Source organism: Rousettus aegyptiacus, unplaced genomic scaffold (assembly GCF_014176215.1).
Source record: "Rousettus aegyptiacus isolate mRouAeg1 unplaced genomic scaffold, mRouAeg1.p scaffold_m13_p_2, whole genome shotgun sequence".
Classification (NCBI taxonomy): domain Eukaryota; kingdom Metazoa; phylum Chordata; class Mammalia; order Chiroptera; family Pteropodidae; genus Rousettus; species Rousettus aegyptiacus.
Window position 1 is genome coordinate 111,822,998 of NW_023416295.1, and position 26,045 is coordinate 111,849,042.

General features: G+C 35.2%; 1 protein-coding gene across 2 annotated transcripts in view; it reads right to left on the bottom strand.

Annotated features, from left to right (window-relative positions):
* Nucleotides 1-25,027, bottom strand: part of ZDHHC17 (zinc finger DHHC-type palmitoyltransferase 17) — an 86,047-nt gene extending 61,020 nt beyond the window's left edge. Inside the window, exons 1-2 of one of the 2 annotated variants that reach the window (XM_016138187.2) lie at nt 24,317-25,027; nt 1,349-1,452 (exon numbers count right to left, since the gene is read on the bottom strand). In XM_016138187.2, coding sequence (XP_015993673.2) covers nt 1,349-1,452; nt 24,317-24,757 — 545 coding nt within the window. In that variant the 5' untranslated portion in view covers nt 24,758-25,027. The remainder of the gene's footprint in view (nt 1-1,348; nt 1,453-24,316) is intronic. The other variant, XM_036236278.1, reaches the window with a different exon arrangement.
* Between the last annotated feature and the right edge of the window lie 1,018 nt (nt 25,028-26,045).

Below are 26,045 nucleotides of genomic sequence, written 5' to 3' on the forward strand. Positions count from 1 at the left end.
GGAAAAATGAATACAAAGCAGTATAATGTTTGCTAAATATAGTTGGCACGATGTGTTTTGATTTTTGATAATTTTTTTTTTTAAGAAAGTAGGGGGATATCAGTAGTCTAAAGACCTCCAAAAGTTTGCCTCTCCACAAAAGTAATGAAAAATCTGGCAAAAAATGTCAGAATCTTTTTCAGAACTCTGGAAATTAACAAAAGTTTCTCAGCAAACCAAGGAACAGTTAGCCAAGAAAAACTGAATTTCAGTAAGGACAGAGAAGTTAGTGGCATTTTAATGTATCATGGTCCCATCTCCCGCTCCCCGCAGCCTTGAAAAATAAATTTGTGTTCCTGGTATGGTAATGCAGTGTACAGAACTGGGATAGAGCTCTTTCGAAGCTTCATTCTCAAAGAGGAATGGTCATTATTTTACTTGTCTGGGGATTCTCTGAAAGAGTGTACTTGAAAAGCTTCCCTATTAGATCTCACTCAAACTCATTAAAAACTTCTCCCGGGAAAGGGTGTTTGTCAAATGTTTTAACATCATAGTTGCTTGAGAGAATGGATAAAAGTTGGGACAAAGAAGAGACAAATCAAAAAGCTTAAAACAAAACTTTGAGGAATAAGGTTATCTCTAGAGGCTTTGAAAAGCTTGGTCATACTCTTGAGAATCTAGAAAGCCACACACAATACATAAAGTTGTATACACTTGTTCAACAAAGACCTGAGAAGGCCCCAGGCTCTCATCTCGGATAGACCTTGAAGTTCTGAGTAAGCAAAAAGTGAAGGTTAAGTCAGAGTTGTAAGCTGCCTGGCTGAGTGCTGAGTATCCCAATATACACAAAGAACCCCTCGACAAAGATCAACTTAATGATTCTAGGGATTTAATCATTAGTTGACTACTAATTTATCAAGTAGGGACTTCACTGGCCACACAAGATAAATATACAAACTTTACACAATTAGTTTAGAAATTTCACAAAACAACAAATCCTGGAAGAATCTGATATCCAGAACTGATATCCAAATTATATTATTTGAATAATCCACTTTTCAACAAAAAATTATTAAAGACATCCAAAGAAACAAGAAAGGAGAATTCATGCACAAGGTGGGAGTGGGTGCAAATGAAAGAAGTTTTCCAGGAGAATCCCAGACATTGGACTAAACAAAGACTTTAAATCAGCTATTTTAAATTTGTAAAAAGAAATAAAGAAAATCATGTCTAAAAAACTAAAGGAAAGTATGAAAATAATGTATGAAAACAGTCTCACCAGAGATTATCAATAAAGACAAATACTTATGTTCACATTTCACTTAAAATACAGATGTCAAAGAAGAAATCGACTACAATGAAAACTTACTGTGTAGCCTTAACTATGTCCCATGTGCTATAATCATCAATATGAGTTTTCCGTCCAAGAGATTCACCATATCCATGGTTATAATGGCTTTGGGGTTTGATTTCCTGTTAAAGAGACAATTACACAGAAGCAAGAATTGAGAAAAGATATAGAAAACATTTTAGTATTTCTGGACTGTTTTTGTACTATTTGAAGAAAATTCACTATTAAAATGATTACAGTTTATTTTCTTCTGAAGTCTGTACTCTTTAGAGAAAACGCATTTTCAAACAGATCTACCCCTTTTACATACTCTCAAAACAGAAAAGCTACAAGACTAGAAATTAGTGACGAATTACTAACTGAAATTCATCTTTAGCACTATAAAACTCTTATCTCTTCATCAAATCTTGTTCTCTCAGACCAATTTTTTTTTATCATTCTAGCATTACCGTTAGCTCTATCTACCTACTTTAAAACCTTCATCGCATGCCAAGTAAACTCTAAGGTCCTAAAGATAGGACCTATTATTTTCGGGTATTACTTTTTCTTATACTCCAATGCTGAGAACTTGTTTAGCATCTGCCTAGGTGAATAAGGAACGATAGGACAGCTCTGATAAAATGTAAATCCATTTGAATAGTTCTAAAAATGTTAATACTATTAAACTAACTTTTATTTAAAAATTCAATTAAACAAGTTTCATGGACTATTATATCCATTCAAAGCTTATATGCTATGCACAATTTTCTATTTAATACATTATTTGCTATGTATATTCCACTTCCTCAACATAATGTAGCACTAAGATACAATTATATTTCTTTTATACGCAAGCAGAAAAATTGAGCATGTTCAGCTCTAATATCATTCATTCAAATTTCTATGATTCTGATTCCTCCCTCTCTCTCTCTCTCTCTCCGGCGTGTGTGCATCCAAGCTCGCATGCTCTCATTGCTCGCACACGCTGTTTCTCTCTTTCTCTCCTCCTCTCTCCCCTCTCCTTCTCACACACATATAAATGTAAATATAAACAAATGGATAAAGCATAATAAAGTATTTCGAAGGAATGAAACTGTTAGAAGAACTCATGTTCTCTTGGCCACTGAAATTTAATAATCCAAATTTAATAGTATTTTATTGGAGGAAAAAGGCTATTATCTTTAGATTACTCTAGCCATTCAATTTGTGTGGGAAATTCCATAATTTACTTGAGCCATAAATTTAGAAGACTAACAATCTGAATATTTTCAAGGACAAGAAATTATAGTTTCACAAAAGCAATTTCTGCTTAGTATATAAACCTTTCAACAAATAAATGCTTAGTTCCTTATGAAAATGCTATAGACAATATTAAAATACCCCAATAATAATCACTGATCCACTTTAGCAAAAGAGACATCCATCTTAAGCTAAGATTCACAACACACATAATGTATATAATTTACTAAGTGATTTTTTGAGATTGTTTTTAGACTCCATTAAAATAGAACTGGTTAATTATGAACATAAGCAGGTATAGTATTTTTGGTGTGTGTGATATTCTGAATAACTGCTGGAGCAAAACAATACATAAGACTTACCCATTTAATATTTTTAAACCTTTCTATTTAATTTTTCTACTGAATTACAGTTCTCAATTTCTCTATGGCCTATATAGTCAGTGCAGCAAAGTGAAGAAAGATATTTTTTAAGCTAGTAACACTTCCTTCTTTTTAAATTTTCTTTTTATTCTCCCCTACTATTGGGAAAATAATTTTTTTAAACTTTCAATTCTGACTTGACACCTGAAGGAAAATAAAAACTGGTCGTAGTTTACAAGCGGAATAGAACGACATTGTATATCTAACAGAACACCTTCTCGAGAGGCCACTATACATAAAGCACTCCCCAATGTACTGGGACCCCAAGCCAGGACAGTGTGAGGTCAGCATAAAATTTAAGAGGGTGTCAAAAAATGCAATAATCAAGATTTAAAAACAGTTTAATGGGTTATCTTTTAAAAATCAAAATCAATGCCAAAAAAAAAAAAAAAATCCCAGATATCAACATTTTAAATATAGGCAGCACCAGCATTGCTGATTTTTCCATTTGCACCAGGCTCCACTATGGCTGGGAGCAGCATTGCAAACATACACCAAATATTGTCTCTTGCCCTCAAGGTCTTTATAGTCTAGAGTGGGAGGACAAAGTTGGTTAAGAAAATTTAAGGCAAATATTAGAAACAAGAACCTGCCAAGGATCAATAAATACAAAGTGGCAGTTACAAAATAGTTGTAGGGATGTAAAGTACAGCATATAAAATATTGTCAACAATACTGTAATAACTATGCATGTGCCTAATAAGTACTAGAGTTATTGGGGGATCACTTTGTAAGTTATATTAATGTCTAACCACTACGCTGTATACCTGAAACAAATATAATATTGAGTGTCAACTGTAACTGAAGAAAAAAAAACTTTCCAACAACAAGTTAATACCTATTTAAATAAAGACAACATGAGGTCCAAAAAAAAGTAATAACTTTAAAAACGATTTCAATTTGGAAATCTGCTGGGGCAAACTGCTATCCTTTTTTTACTAACAGGCAAACAAAAATATTGATAAAACAAAATATAAATTTCTATTTAAAGTTTATTATTGTAATGTTTTCACACATTTTAATTTCATTTTTATCCTCAGAGACCTCACTTACTGTACATGATTAAATTGTATTCTCAGTTTCTCTACAGTCCATTTTGTCTCACTGACATTGCCAAATGTGATCTTACAAATGTATTAAAGATTACAATTTTTTCTAGTAACATTTTTTTATTAAACCTACACCAGTATCTGTTTTATCCCATCTATAACGTTTTTATTTTTTACTTTTTAGTAAAAGTAATCTGATGTGTTTAAAGACAGCTTTAAACTTATCCCTAGAATAGTTCTAAAGAGGTAGAATTATCATCACTAAAAAGTAGAAGAAATGATGTTTAATCAAATCTCCAAGCGGTTTATTGCTAAAAAAAAAAAAAAAATTATAATACAGAACTTAAACTATTTTTCTCACTTTTAAACAGAATGGAATCTGGTTCATCTCTAGAACTATTACCCTGTCAATGTGACAAATGCCAACACTGTCTATCAAGATAACTATCACCATCACTAAATCTAGGAACAACTGTAATTTTTAAACTTTAAAAACAAAATTAAAAACTATAAATAAATATATAATGTGTAGATAATGTTTTTAAACTACAAAACTGCTATTAAATATCAGATATATTTCAACATAAATATTTGACACTCAAATTCTAGCGATATCATGATTTTTTAAAAAGTAGCATTGATTACATATAATGAAAAGGAAGAATAAGCATAAAACATATATAACCAAGTAAACAATGAAAACAAGGAAAACCAGTAGCCACACAAAATTATAAAATAACTTTAAAAATGTATTTAGTTAACAGTGCCAGTAGATGGCACTACACTCAAGACAATCCTTTACTAACCTATGCACCTTTAAAGGAGACTGGACAAAAAAGACGCAGTTATATAATAGAAGGATTTCAACTCCCCTCCCCCCCCCGCCCCGCCAGTAAGTAACTGGTCTCTTAATATTATGTATTCTGTTGTGGTACCTGATCCTTAGCTAAGAGTACTTGAAATTAATAACATAATATTTTTTTAAAAAATATCAGTGTTGCTTCTAATGAATAGTCCAACTTGAGGCATAGGTTCTCTTTAACCATCGCAGTCAAAACTATCAAATTAACATTGCTCACTTCCAACAAATTTTAGACTATGAAAATGTTCGTTACCCACAACCTTCTTTAAAAACTAGTTTTCACTTCATTTCACTTCAATTCATTATAGCATTAATCCACATGTGCATTTATATCTGTAAAAATATACATAAATATATTTTTTTCTTTCCAGACATTTGATGAACGAATATCCATATGGATATTTTCTCCCTCTCCTATCTTGTTAAACATAAACAAACTACTTTTTAATATAGTTTATGATTCACAAAAACAATGCAGAGTTCCCATATTCCACATACCCAGTTTCCTCTATTATTATTAATATCTAACATTAGTGTGGTATATTTGTTACAATTAATGAACCAATATTGACACATTATTATTAACTGAAGTATATACTTTATTCACATTTCTTATTTTTACATAATGTCCTTTTTCTGTTCCAGGATCCCATCTAGGATATTGCATTACTTAAGTTGTCATGGCTTCCTAAACTCCTTTAGACTATGACAGTTTCTCAGACTTTGTTTTTGAACTTTTTGGTTTAAAAAACTAGTTAGGTATTCTGTAGAATAACCCTCAACTATGATTTGTCTGATGGGTTTTCTTTTTCATTATTAGACTGGAATTATGTATTTTTAGGAGAAAGTGTTGTTTTTAACTTAACCTAATTTTGCAAATTTCTTTCAACACTGCTATACAATCTTTTTTTTGCCTAAATGTTTATATATATTTTTATGTAACCTGTAATCACAATACTCGTATTTCTATAATCTTCCCTTTTATATTCTGCCATTACACACAATTTGTATGAGTACTGTACTTCTGTTGCAAAATATTTAATTAAACTGATATAATGAAACATACTGAAACATTTCCCAATCACTGAACATTTAGCTTATTCTTAAATTCACTAACTAAACTCACGTTATTTCTTAGACATTCCTCTTTTATTTCGTCTCCTAACATTCTCTTCACCATTAAACTATAAGCTATCATAAGACAAGAACCCTATTTTAATCATTTGTGTACACCCCGTGCTTAGCATGCACACAGCACGGCATATTAGTGCATTTAAATGAAATTAAAAGAATGGACTTTTCCTCACTAAAAAATACCTCTTTAACTCATTTAACATTTCTTTTTTACTGGAGTAAACTTCCTAGAGAGGAATTCTTAAAGGGTGTGAACATTTTTATGGTTCTTGATACAATATCTAAATTGTTTTGCAAAGAAATTATATTTATAATACCACCAATAATATATGATTAATGTTTTTCCATAAACTCACTACCACTAGGTATTACTTTTAAATTCTTCCCTAATTTAAATAGAAATTTCAACTTTAATTTTCCTGTTTCTTTTTTAGAGAATTTCCTGTTCTTATCCTTTAGCCGTTTTATTCTTAGTCCTGAAATTTAATATATTTGACCAAACTTATACATACAGGTTAGATAGTAACCTTTTTCATACTGATCTAAACACTTCTGTTCCATTTTTAGAATTATTTAAGCTTTCAATTTACTTCAAGGAATATATTTTTTAAAAGTGACATACATTAATCTTCTTGGGCTTTTTTGGTCTTGTCTTTCATACGTAAACACTACTGTAATCATTAGTGATACTCACCAAATATTTCCAGCTCTCTTCCTAAGTACATGGTAGGATTGTCCTTGGTCCCTTGAAAATTATATGTGTCCAAGTGATTGACTTTTTTTTTAACCAATAGAGTACAAATAAAAGAGACATGTTGATTTCAAAGAAAAGGTTTTAAGAGCCAATATGCAATTCCTCACTCTCTCTTTCTCTCTGCCATGGAAACTGGCAAATGTTCCAGAGAGGAGATGATCAGTCTGGGTCCAAGAGCAGCCATTATCCAATCCACAATGCATGTGTACCGAACCACTAACATTTAAACTACTGCAGCAAAACCTAGTTTATCCTGACTTATATCACAATTCTTAAGAATTATTTTGGTAAGTACTATGTAGATGGAGATCTACATAAACCATTTTCATTGTATTTTGGAGCTGGTTATAACTAGTATATGGGAATACTACTAATGTTCAGATTTATCTTGTAGCTGGACACATGTAAAAATATAATCTCTGATCTTATGATCTCTTGGAATGGTCTAAAAATATAATCAAATCTCCTGCAAATAATCACCTATTATTGGTGGGATTATTGGCAAAAACAGTAACTGTAATATTGGAAAAAAATGACAGTACATCCTTATTTCTTTATATTTTCTCCATTTTAAGAAGGAGATGCTTTTGTTTCTCCATTGTATGTAAAGCTGTTAAACTGTCCTTATTCAAATACATTCCAAAGAATGAATAACACTGCATTTAGATATAAATGCCCACTTCACCACCACGATATGAAATGCCCAATTTCATATTTCATGAAATTAATTTCCAATTTTATCCTTCAACTATAGGCATCTGACTAGCATTCCTTTAATATAGTTAGACTGATTATAGAAGACACCTTCCCCGCCTCCTGCCCTTCAAACATAGAGCCAATTCTTACTAGCAGCTCTAACTCACGTCCTGGTTGCAATTCCAACGAGGTCCCAGAAAGCAGAGGCAGACACAAATGATCCCATGTCTGGAAAATTCTGAGGAAGTACCTTTTAGGAGTTATAAGTTGTTTTATTTTTTTTAACTGTATGGATCAAATGCACATGTAAATTATTTAAATTTAATTACCAAAATGCAAATATAAATGGCAAAGAGAAACACTGAAAATCCTAAAATAAAAAATGCACAAATCCCATTTTCAACTGAGAACAAACAATGGCATCTAGTTCAGAAGACAGCAGAGAATCAATCATGGCATTTTGAGCAAGGAAATAAGATTAGATATGTAACTTTAAAAGACCATTTAATAATTTTTTTTCCTCCTCACCACCTCCACAATATATTCTTCCTCCTTCCTATACTATTTACTAAAAGGCATTTCCAACTATCAAATGTCCAAGCTGAAAACTTATTCAGCCTTGACTCAATCTCCCAAAATCTTAGGTATAATTAATTGGCTACCAAGTCTTAGTACTTCTTTTCTCAAAACGAATACCTATCAGACCTTTTCAGTTTTGCCTTTAAATATCCTCTCAACACACTGCTGTTCACATAGCTGTTTCCAATCACTCCCCTGCTTAAAAGCCTTAAAATCATGCAGATGGGGTAAAATGAGAAAATTTCAGCAACCCTACAAAATCACATGACTGGTTCCAATTTACTTTTCCCAGCTGTAGTATCCACTATTCCCTTCTAAGCAGCCTACATGTTTATGTATACCAGCCATTCCACGAAGGTATGTACTTTAAAAACCTCAGTATCTTTTTGCTCATGTTAGCTATTCTACTGAGAAGGTATACTCCATCTCAGGTTTGGCAAACCTTTACAAATCCTTCAATTCACAATTCAGGTGTCACCATAGCCTTCCTTGTTTCCCTCGGGTAGAATTAACTGTCCTGTTATGTATTCCCATTGCTATATAAACAAATTATTATAGTACAGCACGATGGTATATGTTAGTTTTCTACTGCTGCTGTAATAGATTATCACAACAGGAATTTATTATCTTATAGTTCTGGAGGTCAGAAGTTCAAAATTAACATCAATATCTCAGGGTATGAGTAGGGCCATGCTCCCTCAGGAGGCTCTAGGGGAGAAGTCATTCTTTGCATCTTCCAGCTCTGGTAGACTTCTGATATTCTTGGCTTGTGGCAACATCATTTCAATACTCAAGGCCAGCACCTTCAAATCCCTCTGGTCTCCTTCATATAGCCTTCTCCTCTGTGTGTGTGTTAAATCCCACTCTGCCTCCCTTTTATAATACATGTGATTGCATTTAAGGTTCACCTGGATAACCAGGATCATCTCTCCATCTCAAGACTGTTAATTTTATCATCTCTGCATAGATCTTTTTCCTTTATAAGGTAACACAAGTTCCAGGTATTAAGACTCGATATCTTTGGGGGGGGGGGGGGTCATTATTCGGCCTACCACAGGATGGGAATAAAGGTTGAAAAGTGAGAAGGGGCAAAGTTCATGTTACATAAGGTTGTAACATTTTTCTTTCAGCTATCAAAACCCCCCAATCACTGGCAATATTAACTGTTGGCTCTCTCACATGAGGTATTTAGAGAATTCTGAAATTCATCGCATGAGAACAAAGACACTCTTAAACCAAACTTTAGTCTGACTCCTCTGAGTTCTCTTCTCAACCACGTTTCAACCTTGGTCCCCATCCTTACTGGGACTGCATAGTCCAGTTTTATAAGATCCCTACTAAATTTTAATGGGATTTTGAGAATTTTCCATATTGATAGCTGATCAAACTGGCCTGCCTTCAGTAAGGATCTCGGTTTAGCAAAAATCTCCCTATCCTTGATGTCTCCTCTTAGTATTACACATCCATTGACTCCTCGTTCTGCTTGTTGGCTTTAAATCTTCAATTACCCTTGCTGTTTTTAGGAATTTAGCCCAGCTCTATACTACAGGCCTCTTATCTCCTATTGTGATAGTGTCTGAATGATATCCATTTTTACCACTTTAACTACTGTCCAGCTCTGGTTTTCTATGACAGAACCTCCCTCTCTAACATTCTTTGGTGGAAAAGAGACATCTCCAGCTCATTTATAAGAATTCCGCCTCAGCCCCCATGTCAGTGGTATACTCTTGGAGTTGCTTCTGCAGAGCAGGTAATCCTCTTTGGTATGTTTCTTTCAAGATGGCTCTAGCCTATAAAGTGTTGGTTGGTCCAAGGAAAAACCCTTAACTCAATATCACTGGACACACAGAGGAAGTTCCTGTTTCTGGTTCTTCATTCCAAGGTTACCTTCTATATCTCTTCCTTTACATTTCCCCAGTAAAGCAGCAGCAGCCCCCAGTTTCTGGGCCTTCAATACTTCTGGGACCCATATCACACTTTCCCAAGAATTATCTAACACTCCACTCAGACAACATCTCAGGGAGGCCTAACTATTTTCCGTAACCTAGCAGGCATTCAGCCAAAGAAACATTTTCCCTCTCAAAAAGTACCAGTGTTCCACGGGAATCATTTGCAACCCACATGGAGGATAATATAAGCACTGTTATAGCACTCCCTCCCGGGAAAATAACTGTTCAAAGAACCCTTCCTTCCAGTAAAGTCTCTCTTTACATTGTATAGGCTGGAAGGAATAGAGTTCTAGGACAAATCATAATCATTTCCTAGCAAGTTCAACACTTCTGTTTACACTGCAGGAATCCTTTGTCAGCTACTATTCTCACTTTGAGCTCCAGAAAAAATGGTTAGATGCTTAGATAACAAGAAAAGTCCCACATAATATCCTATTATACATAATATATCATAAAGTACTTATCCTTTCACACCAAGTACTTTTTACTTAACGTTATATTTTTGAGATTTATCTGTGCTGACACATATAGTTCTAGTTTATTCAATGCAATTGCTAGATGATATTCCATTATATAAATAAACCATATACATTCTACTTCTAAGAGACTTTTGCTACCATATATTATTCTGCAATTAACAATCTTAAGAGGTCTCATCTATAAAAGTTTCTCTAGGGTAAGGATCTAGCAGTGGAAATTCTGGATAAAAAGACTGAGTATCTCCAACTTTACAATCATTAAACAGCTTTCTGAGGCGGCAGTATCAACTTATACTCTCAATATTAATGCATGAGTTTTCCTTTTACTATACTTAGATTTACCAGACTTATTAATTAGGAAGGAATCTGATGGGTACCAAATTATATCTTCTTTTGATCTGCAATTTCCTGAAGCAAAATGAAAAAAGTTACATAGGAAATGATCAACTATATTAATGTTGTAGATGAGTAAAGAAAAATAAGGACTGCAAGTTGACCACTGAATTTAGCTATATAGATATCTTATTACTTTGATAAGGTGGGGTTATATACCAGACTGAAACTGATTAAAGAAAAGATGAAAGGAAAGAATTGGAAACCGTTAAGTACAGATAATTTTTTGAGGAGGTTTATTACTCTAAAGAAGAGCAAAGAAATAGGGAAGTGGACAAAAGTGAAGTGAGATCAAATAAAAATATACTTTTGGTTTTGGATTTTTTTTTTTTTTTTTTTTTTTAGGATAGGAAAAATGATCGCTAGCAGAAATGATCTGGTAGGTCCAAAAACTGATGATGGAGGAATATTAGTAGAGAACTGCTAGAGAGATGCCTAAGTGGGTATGAGAAGATAGAAATTAGTGTAAGCAAACAAATACAGTACTTTTTGCTGAAAACCACAAAATATTGAATAAAGAAATCAAAGAAGATCTAAATAAATAAACAGACATATCATATTCATAGATTGGAAGACTTAAGATGATTAAAATGTCAATTCTCCCCTCACTAATATGTGAGTTTAGTACAATTCCTATCAAAACCCCATTAAGATTTTTTGTAGATATAGACAAGGTTATTCTAAAATTTATATGGGAAGGCAACTAATAAAGCTAAAGTAATCATGGAAAGATGAATAAATTAGGGGAGAGCAGTCTACTCAATTTCAAGACATATTACACAGCAACGGTAATCAAGACTGTACAGTATTGGCTGAGGGACAGATACATAGCTCAAAGAAAAGAACACAGAAGCAGAAATAAAAACAAATATGCTCAACTGATTTTTGACAACAATGTAAAAGTAATTCAATGGAGGAAAGAAGCAGTTGAATATCTTATAGGCAAATAAATAAAAACCTGAACCTAATTCTCATATTATATATTAAAAAAATAAATAACTCAAAATTGACCTGGAACTTAAATGCTACATGTTAAACTATAAACTGTAAAAAAAAAAAAAAGGCGGGGGAGAATCTTTGGGATTTTGGCAAAGAGATCCGACTTGACACAAAATGCACTACATATGTACGTACGTACGTGTACACACACACGCGCGCGCGCGCACACACACACACACACTGGATTTCATCAAATTTGCAAACCACAACAAAAGATTAGTGTCTGGGATATATAAAACTCTCAAAACTCAACAATATAGCCGGCACACAACCCCTCCTCAACAGCCCCTACTAAAAATATGCTGGCTTTGGGGTAAAACGTTCTCTGACCTACCGTCCCCTGCCACTCATGGTCATCCCACTTCCTCACACCCAATTATGTCTAGACTTGTCTATTTCTCCCTATCAAAGGAAAACTCTTTTTGCCTAATTGCTTGAGACACATGTAGATCTTATGGTCAGAGTATTCTCCCATTGCAAAAGTTTCTCTCTCTCTCTATTGCAATAGTTCTTTCCTCCCTTGCAATAATCATTTCAAACGGTCTCTCCTTACTAGGGGGGTGGGGGGAGGGAGGACTCAACAGTAAATTAAACAATCCATTTTAAAAACTGGCAAAAGACACTGTTATGAGCCGAATCCACAAGTGAAAGCCCTAACTCTTAGTCCCTCAGAATCTGACTGTATTTGAAGCTAGGCCCTTTAAAGAGGAGTTTAAGTTAAAATGAGGCCATCAGTATGGACCCTAATCCAGGATGACTGGTGTCCTTGAAAGAAGGGAAAATCTGGACACAGATACCAGGGGCACTTGGAGATAAAGGGAAAACCATGTGAGGACACAATAATAGGGCAGCCATCTACAAGACAAAGAATTAAACCTCAGAAGAAACCAAACCTGCCAATACCTTGATCTTGGTTGAACTTGTAGTCTCCAGAACTGTGAGAAAATAATTTCCATTATTTAAATCACCCAGTCAGGTATTTTGTTATGGCAGTGCTGGCAAACTAGCTAGCAGATGGAAAGAGACATTTCACCTAAGAGGATATACAGATGGCTAATAAGCACATGAAATAGCCATTAGGGAAATGTAAATTAATACCACAATGATTTATCATCACATATTTATTAAAATGGGCTAAAATTAAAAATTGACTACACCAAATGTTGGTTAGGATAGGGAGATCAGATCACTCATATATTCCTGGTTAGAATGTAAAATGTACAGCCACTCTGGAAAACAGCTTGACAGTTGCTTGAAAACATTAACATACAACTACCGTATGACCCAATAATTGCACTCTTGGGCATTTATCCCAGAAAAATAAAAATTTCTATCTACACAAAGACCTATACACACAAATGGTTAAAGCAGCTTTATAATAACCAAAAACGGAGAACAACTCAGATGTCCTTCAATGGGTAAATGGTTAAACAAACACTACCCAGTAATAAAAAGTAATGAACTACTGATACACACTACAACCTGGATAAGTCTCAAGAGAATTATGATGAATGAAAATAGCCAATCCCATTGGTTACACATTACATGATTCCATTTTAAATAATATTCTTAAAACTGCAAAATAATAAAAATGGATAATAGTATGGGTATACAAAAGGGTGATGTGATTAGTGTGGGTATAGAAAGGCAAATCATGGATCTTTGTGGTAATGGAAATGCTCTATATCTTTACTGATTCAATATTAAATCTCCTAGGTGTGATATTACAGTACAATTTTTCTAGGTATTACCACTGGGGAACCTAGGTAAAGGGTACACAGGATCTCTGCATTTTTTTCTTACACTATATGTGTAGAAAAACTATCAACTTAAACATTTAAAGTTTGTGTAATCACAAATAATATGCCTCAATAAAAATTAGTTATGCAGTAAAAAAATATTTTTAAAAGACATGAATTTTTTAAAAACTGTCCAGATCAGTATTATCTAATAGAACTTTCTGCAATTATGAACATATTCTATATTCTATATTGTCATACTGTCTAAAACAGTAACCACTAGCCACGCTAATAAACACTTGAAATGTTACTACGAGTAAAATGCTGTTTTTATTTTATTAATTTTAATTAATTTAAATAACTACAAGTCATTGGTGGCTACTATACTGGACATTATATATTAAGATGGAACTATGTTCAAAGTGCACTTAGGTAAAATTTTATAACAGTGTATAACATTTATGTAACAAAAACAAGGAAATAAATGTATATAAACATGTATATAAAACATACATTTACATAGGCTCTTACATTCTACAATATACTCTTCTGCACTATTTAAATTTTTGACAATAATCATGTGTCACTTTTTTTAAAGCCATAAAAAAACCTATGCTGGATTTAAATTTCTTATACCTTGAAAATTCATATACTCTTCAACAATATAGAATAAATCAGATGTTATAATAATAGTTCAGAGATTTTAAATTTTTATTTGGTCTGCCATGTAATAATGATAGAATTTAGTTTGTCAAAAAACCTTTTATCGAATGTGGTCTTTTGGGGGGATTTGGTTACATTCAGTTATTCACCGGAGGGAAAAAAGTGAGACAAATAAGGAAAAGAGTTTAAATAATTGTTACTTCTGAAATCAAGTTAATTAACTTTTTAAATAAACAAGTGAAAGATCGTAGATATTTATATTGGGTGTTCGGTCTGAAAGCAAAATTTCCTTAGAAAATCATGTGTACAATTTATTCATGATTATAGTTACAGAATTATGAATGGAGATTAATTAATATTTATAATTACAGTGTAGAGAGATAAAATCTCCAAGGTAGAAACAGGTTTAATAATGGTATACATGCATTTCCATAATCTTAAACTGCAAAAAGAAAGTAAAACAAATAAGAGCTATCTCTAACTATGTGCCAAGTACTGTTTTAAACTTCATTTAGAGACAGGATCCCAAAAAATCAAAGATGCTGTTAATTATAAGATGCACCATTACTGTATGTACCACTAAGAAAGAAAACACTGTCAACTAAACTATATACAATGCTTTATCACTCAGAAGTTTTATTTATATTATAGACTTATTGAGACAGGTTTTTACCACATATCAGTCTTTAGATTTATTAAAAGGAGCTATATAAGCAAAATAAATTGGTTATTATATTGTCAAAATATGTCCAAAACCAGCCTCTTCTGACAAGAATTCTTCAAACTAGAGTTGTCAATATCCAAGTTTCTTATTACAGTATTATTCATGAGCCACCAAGAACACATAAAGCTTTTCTTCAAAGAATGTGTCACTACTCTCTCAGGGATTTCTTTCCAAGCCACTGACACACACTCTTCAAGCTTTGATGCTAGCATTTTCTTGATCTTACCAGAACATATCAACAGCTTTAAGGAAAAAACCAGGAACCATATTCTTTCCTCAAATATTCCTTAAAAGACTAGAGGTTAAAATTGGGCTGCAAGTATATAAACTGGCCATTAGGAATAATCACAAAGTGACAACTCATCACTACTACCACTGGGCCAAAGGCAACAAGCACCATTTACTGTTAAGACAAAAAAAAAAAAAAAAAAAAAAAAAAATTCAGAGATGTTAAAATATAAAATATATACATGTTAAAATATATACATGTTAAACTGCAAAAAGAAAGTAAAACAAATAAGAGCTATCTCTAACTATGTGCTAAGTATAAAATATGGTATATTAACTCTTTTAATTTCACAAGAAACCTAAAAGGTAGGTGTTGTTATTTCCCCCATTTTCCAGATAAAACTGAAGCACTGAGAGGTTAAGTAATCTGTTCATGACCAAACTACCGACTGCTGCATGTGGCACTTGAACTACATTATTCTCCCTGAAATGTACCTCAAAAAGCTCCATTAATTAACAGAAAGTGGTCCAGCAATAAATCTTTAGAAGAGATTTAGAATACAAATGATAGTGGGACTCTTAAACACACAATAGAATATACAGATATCAAACTATAATGTACACCTTAAAATCATATAATTGTATTAATCGGTTACCCCAATAAACTTAATTTAAAAAAAATTTTTAAAGGCTTAATTTAAATCTAGATGCCTATCATTAAGCCAGCATCACATGTCCTCTTATCAGCTTCTGCCACAGATTTAATACTGAAAAAATTTATCTCCAACCTGATCCATACCTAGGGTTATTTCACTTCCTTTCGAGGTATTTTATTAATGAAAGTATATTTTACCTTATCAATTTAACCAGGAGAAAAAGAATAGACTGAATTTTAAAATTTTGAAAAAGAGGGTTTTTAAGGAAATATAGTTTTATTATTTCAAGTCAAAGGATTACTCAACTGCCAAAACTGAGCACTCCCCTAACACCTTTAACAACATGGTCAAGCTGATAATACCTTTGATAGTTTTTCTATTATATAGTAAAAAATAATTTGTTTTGACATATTAATTTGTATGGCAGAGTACATCTAAGGATTACAGATTTGGAGTTAAAGAGTTTAGGTCCTAATAAAAACTCTGCCAACTACCAATGATGTGAATGTGAATAAATTATGTCCCCACTGTGAGTCTATTTCCTAGTCTGAAAACAGTTCAATAACACCTACTTTTCAGAACTACTATAAAAAGTAAATAAGCAAAAAGGAGAAATGAGCAAAATGTCCTTCCGTAGGTGAATGAATCTCTCATTACATCCAGACAATGGAATATCATTCAGCACTAAAAAGATGAGCTATCAAGTCATGAAAAGACATGGAAGAAATTTAAATGCATATTACTAAGTGAAAGAAGCCGATCTGAAAAGGCTACAAACTGTAATCCCAACTACATGACATTACGGTAAAGGCAAAACTATGGTGACAGCAAACAATCTAAAAAGATAAGTGGTTGCCAGAGTTAGGGGGGTGGGAGGGATGAATAGGTGCAGCACAAGAGGCTTTTAGGGCAGTGAAACTATTCTATATGATACTATAATGGGCACATGTAATTATACATTTGTCAAAACCATAGGATGTATCCTAAAAGTGAATCCTAATGTAAAATATGGACTTCGGGTGAAAAATAATGTGTCAATCAATGTAGGTTCACTGATGGAAACAAATGTCTTACTCTGGTACAGGAGGTTGATAGTAAGAGAGGTGCATCTAGAAACGGGTAAAGGAATTCTCTGTACTTTCTTGCCTGGCAAATAATATTCAATCAATTCTGTAACTACTATGTATCATCACTATTCACCCTGTAATGCACTATAAAAAGAGGCAACTAGGCAATTTGAACCTGGATTAGAATTCAGTTCCACCGCTTACCAGCCACTTCCCTCTCTATGCCTCAAAATCCTCATTTAGAAGATAGGTATAAAAAAGGTGTGAGAATTAAACAAATGAATATATATACAAAACTGTTTAGGATAGTGCCTAGCTCATACTTATAATTTGGTGTTAGCATTCACCATTACTATTATCTAACAGATTGAGGAAATAACATGAAAAGCACACAGTACAATGCCTCATACATTAAATATCAAATTAGCTTCCTTCCACCTCCTGTAATAAAACTCTTCCTACATATGAAGCACATATCAGAGAGTGAGAGAGATCAAGAGTGTATTTATCAGAATCATCTCTAGAATTTTTTCAAAATATACAAACCCCAAACCCACACACTAAATTAGAAACTTTGAGAAATGTGTATGGAAGCATGTGTATTCTAACAATGTTCTCCATAAGATTCTAACACAGACATACACTCCTTTCTCTCTCTCTTCCCTCTCTCCCTTAAGCCACCCAACCTATCTCTCACAAATACACCTCTGATGAAGTTACTATACACCAGCAATTAATGGGATTCAACGTGTTTACCATATATTTTAATACAAATTTATTGAAGTTTCTAGGTGTTATCTAGATTAGGAGCTGGCAAATATAGCCCACAGATCAAATATGTCCCACCACCTGATTTTATATATAAAGTTTTACTGGAACACAGCACATCCATTCATATTGTCTACACCTGTTTCCATACAACCAACAGAGTTGAGTAGCTGCTACAGAGATTTTATGGCCCATGAACTTGAAAATATTTACTACCTGGCCTTTACAGAAAGTTTCCCTGGTGTAGATTATTCATATAGAAACCTATTCAGTAGCCTAACTAGAACATTTATTGTCAAGAATGAGTTCAATGTAATTAAAACAAATAAACTATTCTTTACATAAGAGTATTGAGGACAGAAATAGTTTTGCCTGCTAGCAATCTTTCTTTAAGGAAACTGTTCCTATCCCAACTCCAACCAAGAGATCTTGGCCAATCATAGTGCCCTACCCCATGGTCATAGGGGTGGGAACATAATCTAAATCAGGACAACCCCAATGTGGAATAAGGGAAGATAGGCAGATCTTATTTAATGGTTAGTTGAGACTGAGATGTATGGCAAAAAAAAAAAGAAATAAAGAAAAGAAGAAAGAAAGAAAAGAAAGAAAGAAAGAAAGAAAGAAAGAAAGAAAGAAAGAAAGAAAGAAAGAAAGAAAGAAAGAAAGAAAGAAAGAAAAATACAGACAGACAGAAAAAAAAATGCTGGCATCCATATCCACTACACAGAGACAGCTGCTCTACACAAGAAGAAAATGAAGCTGAATGGAAAGAAAGATGACAGTCTTGGTGACATTCTCAGCTCAGGTTCCAGTCATCCCTCAGTTTGACTGCATCTCTGTTATTCTGAATTTGAGTTATGAGAGGCATTAAATTCCCTTTTTTAATCCAAGTTAAGTTTTAAAAGGATTGGTAACATTTGCAACCAGAGGATTCTAACACAAGTAACTTCGGTCTTTACCTCACAGAGAATGAGGATAGTTTCAGTCACCAGTTTTGTTCATCTCTCATTAAATCCTGCATAAATTAAGAGATCGTAAACAGAAAGTTATTTTTAAAAACTGAACAAGGGTATACAGTAGAATAACGTCTCAATCAGTAGTTATTATTTTTTCACTTGATTTTTTCCTAGTATAAAACAACTAATAAAAAGACAAAAGCTATTTGACTTTTATAACAAAAAAACCTTCAGGTACATTTAGCCCTACAAACTCCGTCTCTACAATAATAATGATCGATAAAAAGATAAGTCCAAGACACTATAATATCAATTTAGTATGCATTAACCCTAGAAAATGGAGCAATTTCATTTAACAAATTTCCAACACTGTTTGAAACAAAAGTCAAAAATATTGTTTAACCCTCTATAACTCAGGAAATTCAGTTCTTTACAAATAGCTCATTTACAGAAGGCTGCAGTTTCACTGTACTTTTAAATTAGATGCCTATAGCTTTATTTTAAGGAGTTTTTAGCATATTTTATAAATATTACATTGCCCTGAATTAATTTTTCAAACTCAAAGTTTAAAATATTTGATATTTTGTTCTTAAATTATATATCTGTAATGCAATCTAACCATAAAGTAGTGCTGGAGTTAGATGATGCTTTGAAAAAGAATTGCACATAACCTTGATATTGAAATAACCACCTTTTGGATTTTTCTGGTTATTGGGATTCAGTTAAAAAAACACTACATCCAGATCACTCAACTGACTAACACTGACTTCCCTATTATATTCTTAGGATACTCTCTGGAGTAAAAGAGGTCTATGTGCATTTTTAATTTTCAACAAAACTGTGCACATGTACACACACATATGCTCACCTTTACCTATCCTGAGAGATCTGTAGCCTATAGTTAATCTTTTGTTATGTTTGCCTGCTTTTGTATTCCTCATTACTTTGTGGCCCAGCAAAGTCTCAAAACCATACTTAGATGCTCAATTGACACTCTTCAAATCATAGCACACATCTTTAAGAAAATTAAATAGCGCAAAAAAAAAATCTGGAAGTCTTCTGCCCACCCTCTCCTCAATTTCCAGACAACCAATTTTAATTATTTCAGCTATTTAGTTGCCTCCATACCTAATATATGTATACCACTATTGCTTGAGAAATTGCTAACTTCTTACCACAACATTAATAGCTAATATTTATTGTGTTACTAAGTAAGTATCAGATGCAGAACATGGTAGATATTATCTCATTTAATCTTCACAACAACCTCATGAGGTAGGGCTATTATATATCCTCATTTTAGTCTGGAAAATTGGGGCACAGTTCAATAACTTGCCCAGGATCACGTAATTAATAAATGGCAAAACTAGGATTTGAACTCAAGAGGCCAAACACCAGCACTCACATTTTTAATCCATCTGCTCTTACATCTACCCACTCCACAAGTCCGCTCTTAATAAATACTTTTGGGATAATTCTCTCAAAATCAATAAAAATAGTGAGTAAAATAAAATAAAGAAATCAAAACAGTAAAATAGCATTTCTCAAATCAATATAATTTTTTGGTTCTGTAGGTCACTGATTTTCAACTTTGGCTTTGACACAATCCATGAGATAACCAATTAATTGTTTTTTCATTTTATATATTGACTCAGTGGTTATATGCTTAAGGTATAATACTTATAAATCTAAATTACTACTACTAAATTATAGCATTTTGATGAATAAAAAAAGGCATGAGATCCTAAAAATTACCAAAAAGATAAATTTGAAGGGAAAGAGTGTGCCAGGATCCTATTAGGTGAAAAACAATTTTCAAAGTAATTTTACATCTGCTTTCTGAAAGGAAATGAGTTAATTCACACATGTGTACACATGTAAAACTCTACACAATAAGGCAAAATAATAATAATGGAAAAAAGTAAAATCACTTTTAACAAAGAAGATTCAAAAAGTAATTTTATAAAATCTGTGAAGGTAAGAGATGGAGTAATATCTCAGTTCAATATTCTAAAAAAATGACAAATATGTACAAAATTAATGTGAAGCGAAAAAAAAGTGACCATTAAAAAAATAAAAAACTAAAGAAAAGGCAATAATAAAAGTTTTGAAATTGAGAAAAAAGGAAGCGAGCAAGAGATGAAAGCCCTAGATAATCTAGGCAATTCAGTTCAAAGCTCTGAATCACATCTTGCTGAAACAGAGAGCCCATAAAATAATATTCTGGCAGAAAGGAGTATTGTGGCCTCATTCTAGGAAAAGGCTGAGATGGCTTACTGAGGACGTACTAGTGGGTGAAATGGAAGACTGGTGATAGCAAGTCGGCTGAACCTGTAGACCAACATATGGTCTCAATCTTAGCTGAAGTCTTTCCTCTTACCTTTCTAGATGACAGGAATCTGATATGGCTTATAGGCTACACTACGCAATTCAGTACTTATTTGGATTCTGTTAAGTGTTTCATATGCATATATCTTTCCAACAAGATCATTAACTTCTGGAGAGCAGAAGTTATCCTATTTTATTTTCACTCATGTAACCTAGCACAGTGCTGTGCATCTAGTAAATAGGTGCTCAAACCTATCAATCTTAAAAAATCACAAAATACAATCAGAACATTAAGAATCTGAGGAAATCTTGAGATCATCTTGTTTACTCTCTTTATCTTAAAAGCAAAGAAACAGAGTAGCTAAATGTTCACTAGCCTGAAGTCACAGAGCTGGGATTAGCACCCTAATCCTGATAATCATCAGTTCATCCTTTTCCAAATGGCCTCTAATTTCTCCCATTATGATCAAATGAATAATCACCTATTTCATCAGAAAACAAAGCAACTGCACCAGTATTCACTTTATGTCAAGAACTTCAGTAGGTTAGATTTGCCTGGCAGCCTAGGTGTATAGATCTGTGATGGCTACTTTTTAACATTTTTTTTTAATACTCACAGTAACTCTGAAAGGTAGGACTATTTAACTCCATTTTACAAATGCAGAAAATGTAATCTGACCATGACGATAGTGGCAGAACCTAGATTCTCATTTTGTCTTGGCTCTTAACCAGTGTCTCATACTACGCCTCAGTGAATTTACCACAAAAATCCCAAAGTCTCAAGAGTCTAGCACAGTGTCTGACCAAACAAGATAAACAAAGGTTTAAATGAGTGATTAAAAGACTGGATTAATTAATTAAAAAGTTAAGGTTCTCTGACAGTGAATACTTCTAAAAAGGGTTAGTTGTTCATCTAATAACATAATCCCCTTAGAAAGATTTTTAAAATGAGCAGGCTGCATACTAACAGAAGATTTAAGGAATGGCTAATGTCTTCACCCTACAAACAATTCATCTATTCAATAAATATTTAGTGAGAAACTATTTTCATAAGTGTTAAATCTGAAAATGAACAGTAAAATAAAACTGTTATTTCCACTAAATTAAAACTCGCTTCAATGTCTATTCACCAAAACCAAATTAAATGTGTAACACCCCGCTCCTTCCTCTTGTAGAGGAAAAGAGAAGTAACATTAATTGAGCACCTATAATGTGTCGGTTCTTAAACCTCCACACAAAGTCTCACCCAATCCCTTATAGCCAAGGGAACTAGGTAGGCGACTTCTCCATTTTCTAATGAACAAACTGAGGCTCTAAGAGATTAAGAACTTGTCTCTAGTCACTTAGCTATTACTACAAATCCTGAATTGGAAGCCAAATCTGTCTTACCAAAAGTCTGTTTTCTCCAAAAAGAAAAGTATTAGTATTTTATTTGCTCACCAAGGCAAAGAATAAGTTCCTTTCCAAGAGATACTGAAAACATTATTTTAGAAGAAAAAAAGAACACGTCTCGCTTATCTTCACAATAGCCTATTAGCAATTTTTTTCATCCCATCATTACACATGTGGAAGCTAGAACTCAGAGAGGTAGCTTGCCCAATAATGCACTGCAAGCGAGCACAACACTACCAAGTCTGCACCAAGTGTGAATGCAACACTAACCACAAGAAAAGTGCAGAAAGACCTTAGCCCTTGGGTAAAAAGGACTGGGAGATATTTACAAACCCTTCCACTTTTAATGATGAGGAAGTCAATTTTCTAGTAATATTTTATCCAATGCCAACCTAAAGACTGGTCTCTAATCTTTAACCCCCTACAGGCCATTCCATTATACCAAACAATCTCAGTATTTGTTATCAGTTTAAATTAGCCTTAAAAATATGAAACAATGTACTATTTCTCAAAGCAAAGGTTTATAAAGAACGCACATTGTTAAAATATACATACAATCAACATTTAAGTATTTGAAATACTTTCATGGGAATAGATGAATAAAAATATTCCTTGGCGACATTTTCAATGCATCATCCAAAAACTACTTTGTCTATTTCTCGACATATTTTTAGGGCCTTAGTGTGAACTAAAAAAGCGGTGTCTCCAATGCCAGGCTTGAAATGCCGCTTTGGATAAAAAAAAAAAAATGTTTAGTCTTACTGTACAGTTCTGTTTCTCAGCTATCCAGAGTAGCCTTTTCTATTGAAACAGACCCAGATATATTACTAAGGCACTGTCCCATCTGTTTTTGATAAGTAAGTGATGAAAAGGAGGATAATTGGGTAAGTGCTTGTCTTTATTCACATTTTACTAAATAGTATAAGCATGCTAGAAATTAAAATCCAGAAATAAACAGAATAATTCTAATGCAAAGTAGCCACGTAGAGATTTCCATGTTTGTTCACCCTACTACAACACAAAGATTGTCCTCAACCTTTAACCTCATAAAAACTACAGTTCTTCAGGAAGCTTTGCCATTGACCGTCCGGACATCACTGTGGATCATTAAAAGCAGAAATGCATTAAGAATTGTTTCCAAACCTGAACCAGCACTAACTAGTTCAGCTATAAATGAAGATGCAAGCAAGTGAAGAATGTGACTGATCACGGAGAGTGGCACTGTTTACTTACATGGGAAGATACTCATGTTGTGATGGAAAACGTGTTGCACTGTCCTCTCTGGCTCCAAAAACAAAAATCGGTACTTTGACGGGGTAATGGGCATGTGGGTCTATTGCCAAAAGTTTTGACCTCTCTTTATTAACGCTTAAGGGCAAACGCTCTAATCGGAGATGACATAAGTTGCCGGAGGTGCTGCCTACGGCTTAACCTGGTAGGACATCACTTAGTCCAAGAAACTGTGTTCTTACCCTACATTTTCCCAGGTTGAGCTAAATGGAAGGAATAGATAGCGTCCTTCAACCTGGCGAAGAAAGCGAAGAAATCAAAACCAGACGCGCTCCCTCCTCGCCCCGAGAAGCTTGGGGCAAGACTGGGGGCTTAAGCTGCAGTTCTAAACCAGGACAGGCCCTTGCAGCCTGTGTACCCGCGAGCGGCATGGCGACAGCGCAGAACCATCAACATGCCCACCTCCGTCTTCCAGGGACAGCCAGGGACTGCGTCCCAGAGCCCGCCCCGGCCGGGCCCGCCCCGCTATCTCCTCCCCCGTTATCCGCTCGCAGCCGCGCTCAGGCCTGGATTTGCTTCCCCGCCTCCCAACTTCGGCACGTTCCGCTGCCCCACACACGTAGGCCATCGCCTTCCGCGAGTCCTGGGAAGGAAGGTCCCGGGGCCCCTGGGCGAGGAATGCGCTCGGCGCGGTTCCTCACCTCTGGATGGAGAAGAGGAACGCAGCCCGCTTCAGTATCGTACTCATCCGGGCCGTCCGCCATCTTGGTATTAAATCCCTCCTCCCGCTGCATGCCGGGAGAAAGCGTTTCACCCTCGCAGGGCTCGGGTGAGGCGGCGGGCGAGCGCGAGGGCAAGCGCGAGCCCCGCGGGAGGCGACGCGACCGCCTCCTCCTCCTGCCCCTCCCCCCCGGACACCCCCTCAGCCCCCTCTCCTCGGAGGGCGCAGGTCCCTGCGCGCGTGCGCTCGCGCCGGGCCGGCCACGAGCGAGAGCGCGCTCTGCTGCACTGCGCCGGGGCAAACTGGCTGAAGGCTTTGGGCGTGGGCGCAGCTGCTCGGGGGCGGGTCCCGGGTCTCCAGCCCCAGGCAGATGTGCGCCTCTGGTCGCCCGTGGAAGGCGGCCGGGGGGCGATTGAGTCATTAACGTCGGAAACCCAGCGGCGGGGCGGCAGCGAGAACGGAGCTCTGGAGCTGCGTAACCGAGGTGGGGGGCCCCAAGCAGCCGAGGCTGCCCATGACCACAAGCCCCACTGTCCCATCCCTGAACCTCTGAGATCCATCCCAAGAGACCTGGGGCGGAACCGTCACTCGGCTCCAGGTACAAGGTTTTGAGATCTCAAGCTTGAATCTAGACGTGCATCTCTCCTGAAGACAAAAGACGCACCCCTCCCTCCACGATCAAAAATCACCCAGAAATTTATGTCCCCGGGGCTGTCCAGAAAAACGCAGATAATGCTTGGGGCTTCCTCCTAGAGAAGCCTTTTAAAAATGATCCCAACCTGTCCTCCTTGATCTTGAGCGAGCAGTAGCCACGTAAAAAAAATTACACCCTCAAAGACCGTATACCCCCATCTACTACTTTTTAATACAACCTAGGAATTCGGAACTGAAGTGGTTTAAACTAAATTCGCTGAAACGAGAACAAGATAAAATGAGTAAAACCACGGATATTAGGGCTGTATTAGTAGGGGGAGGGGATTTCTTAGCAGTGTGCTGATGGAACAATTGTAAGAAGCATTTACTTTTCTTTTTTTTTAGCTATTAAAAACTGTAAGTCTGAACTGCTCAGAGGAAGATTTAGCAGAGATCCTGACACTAACTTGTCTCGTATTAAAGCCGAGTCAGCCAAAGACTACCTGGAAGAATTCTGCAATCCGCTTACAACATTTGTAAATGAGGAAAGGCGCTCCAGAGGAAGTGTGGATACCCCCGGAAAAAGGGAAGATGAAGTGTCTTTTGTAAAGTTTAATTTCCCGCCAAAAGAGTCAGGAGGGTCTGAAGAGAGCAGGGATCAGTTCTGTATTGGACGCTGTTTCTGAGGCGGGATCAGGAAAAGTGGGGGGCATTAACTAGGGATTGGATGCTATAATGAGGAGAGGGCCATTTAGTAATTGGGTACACCCAAGTAATAAGTGAAAATAGCAAAGTAGGCCTGGATGTCGTTGGTAAGAAAGCAGTATCATGCAAGAGAGTAAATAGGACATTTTGGCAGCTGCTGCTTGGCAATGGGGAAAACAAGGTTCTCTGTTAACTGCAGGCGGCTTTATCTGTGTCTACACTCCCAGCAGTGCTGCTTTTTCTCATTTCAGTCAGAGCTGATTTTCATTCTTTTGGTCCTGACCCAAAAGGATTTTGCTTTTAACTCTTTCACCCAGGATGCAGAACTAAACAGAATTAGAGTTCTGCCTTTGGAGCTCCAAACTTTTTTC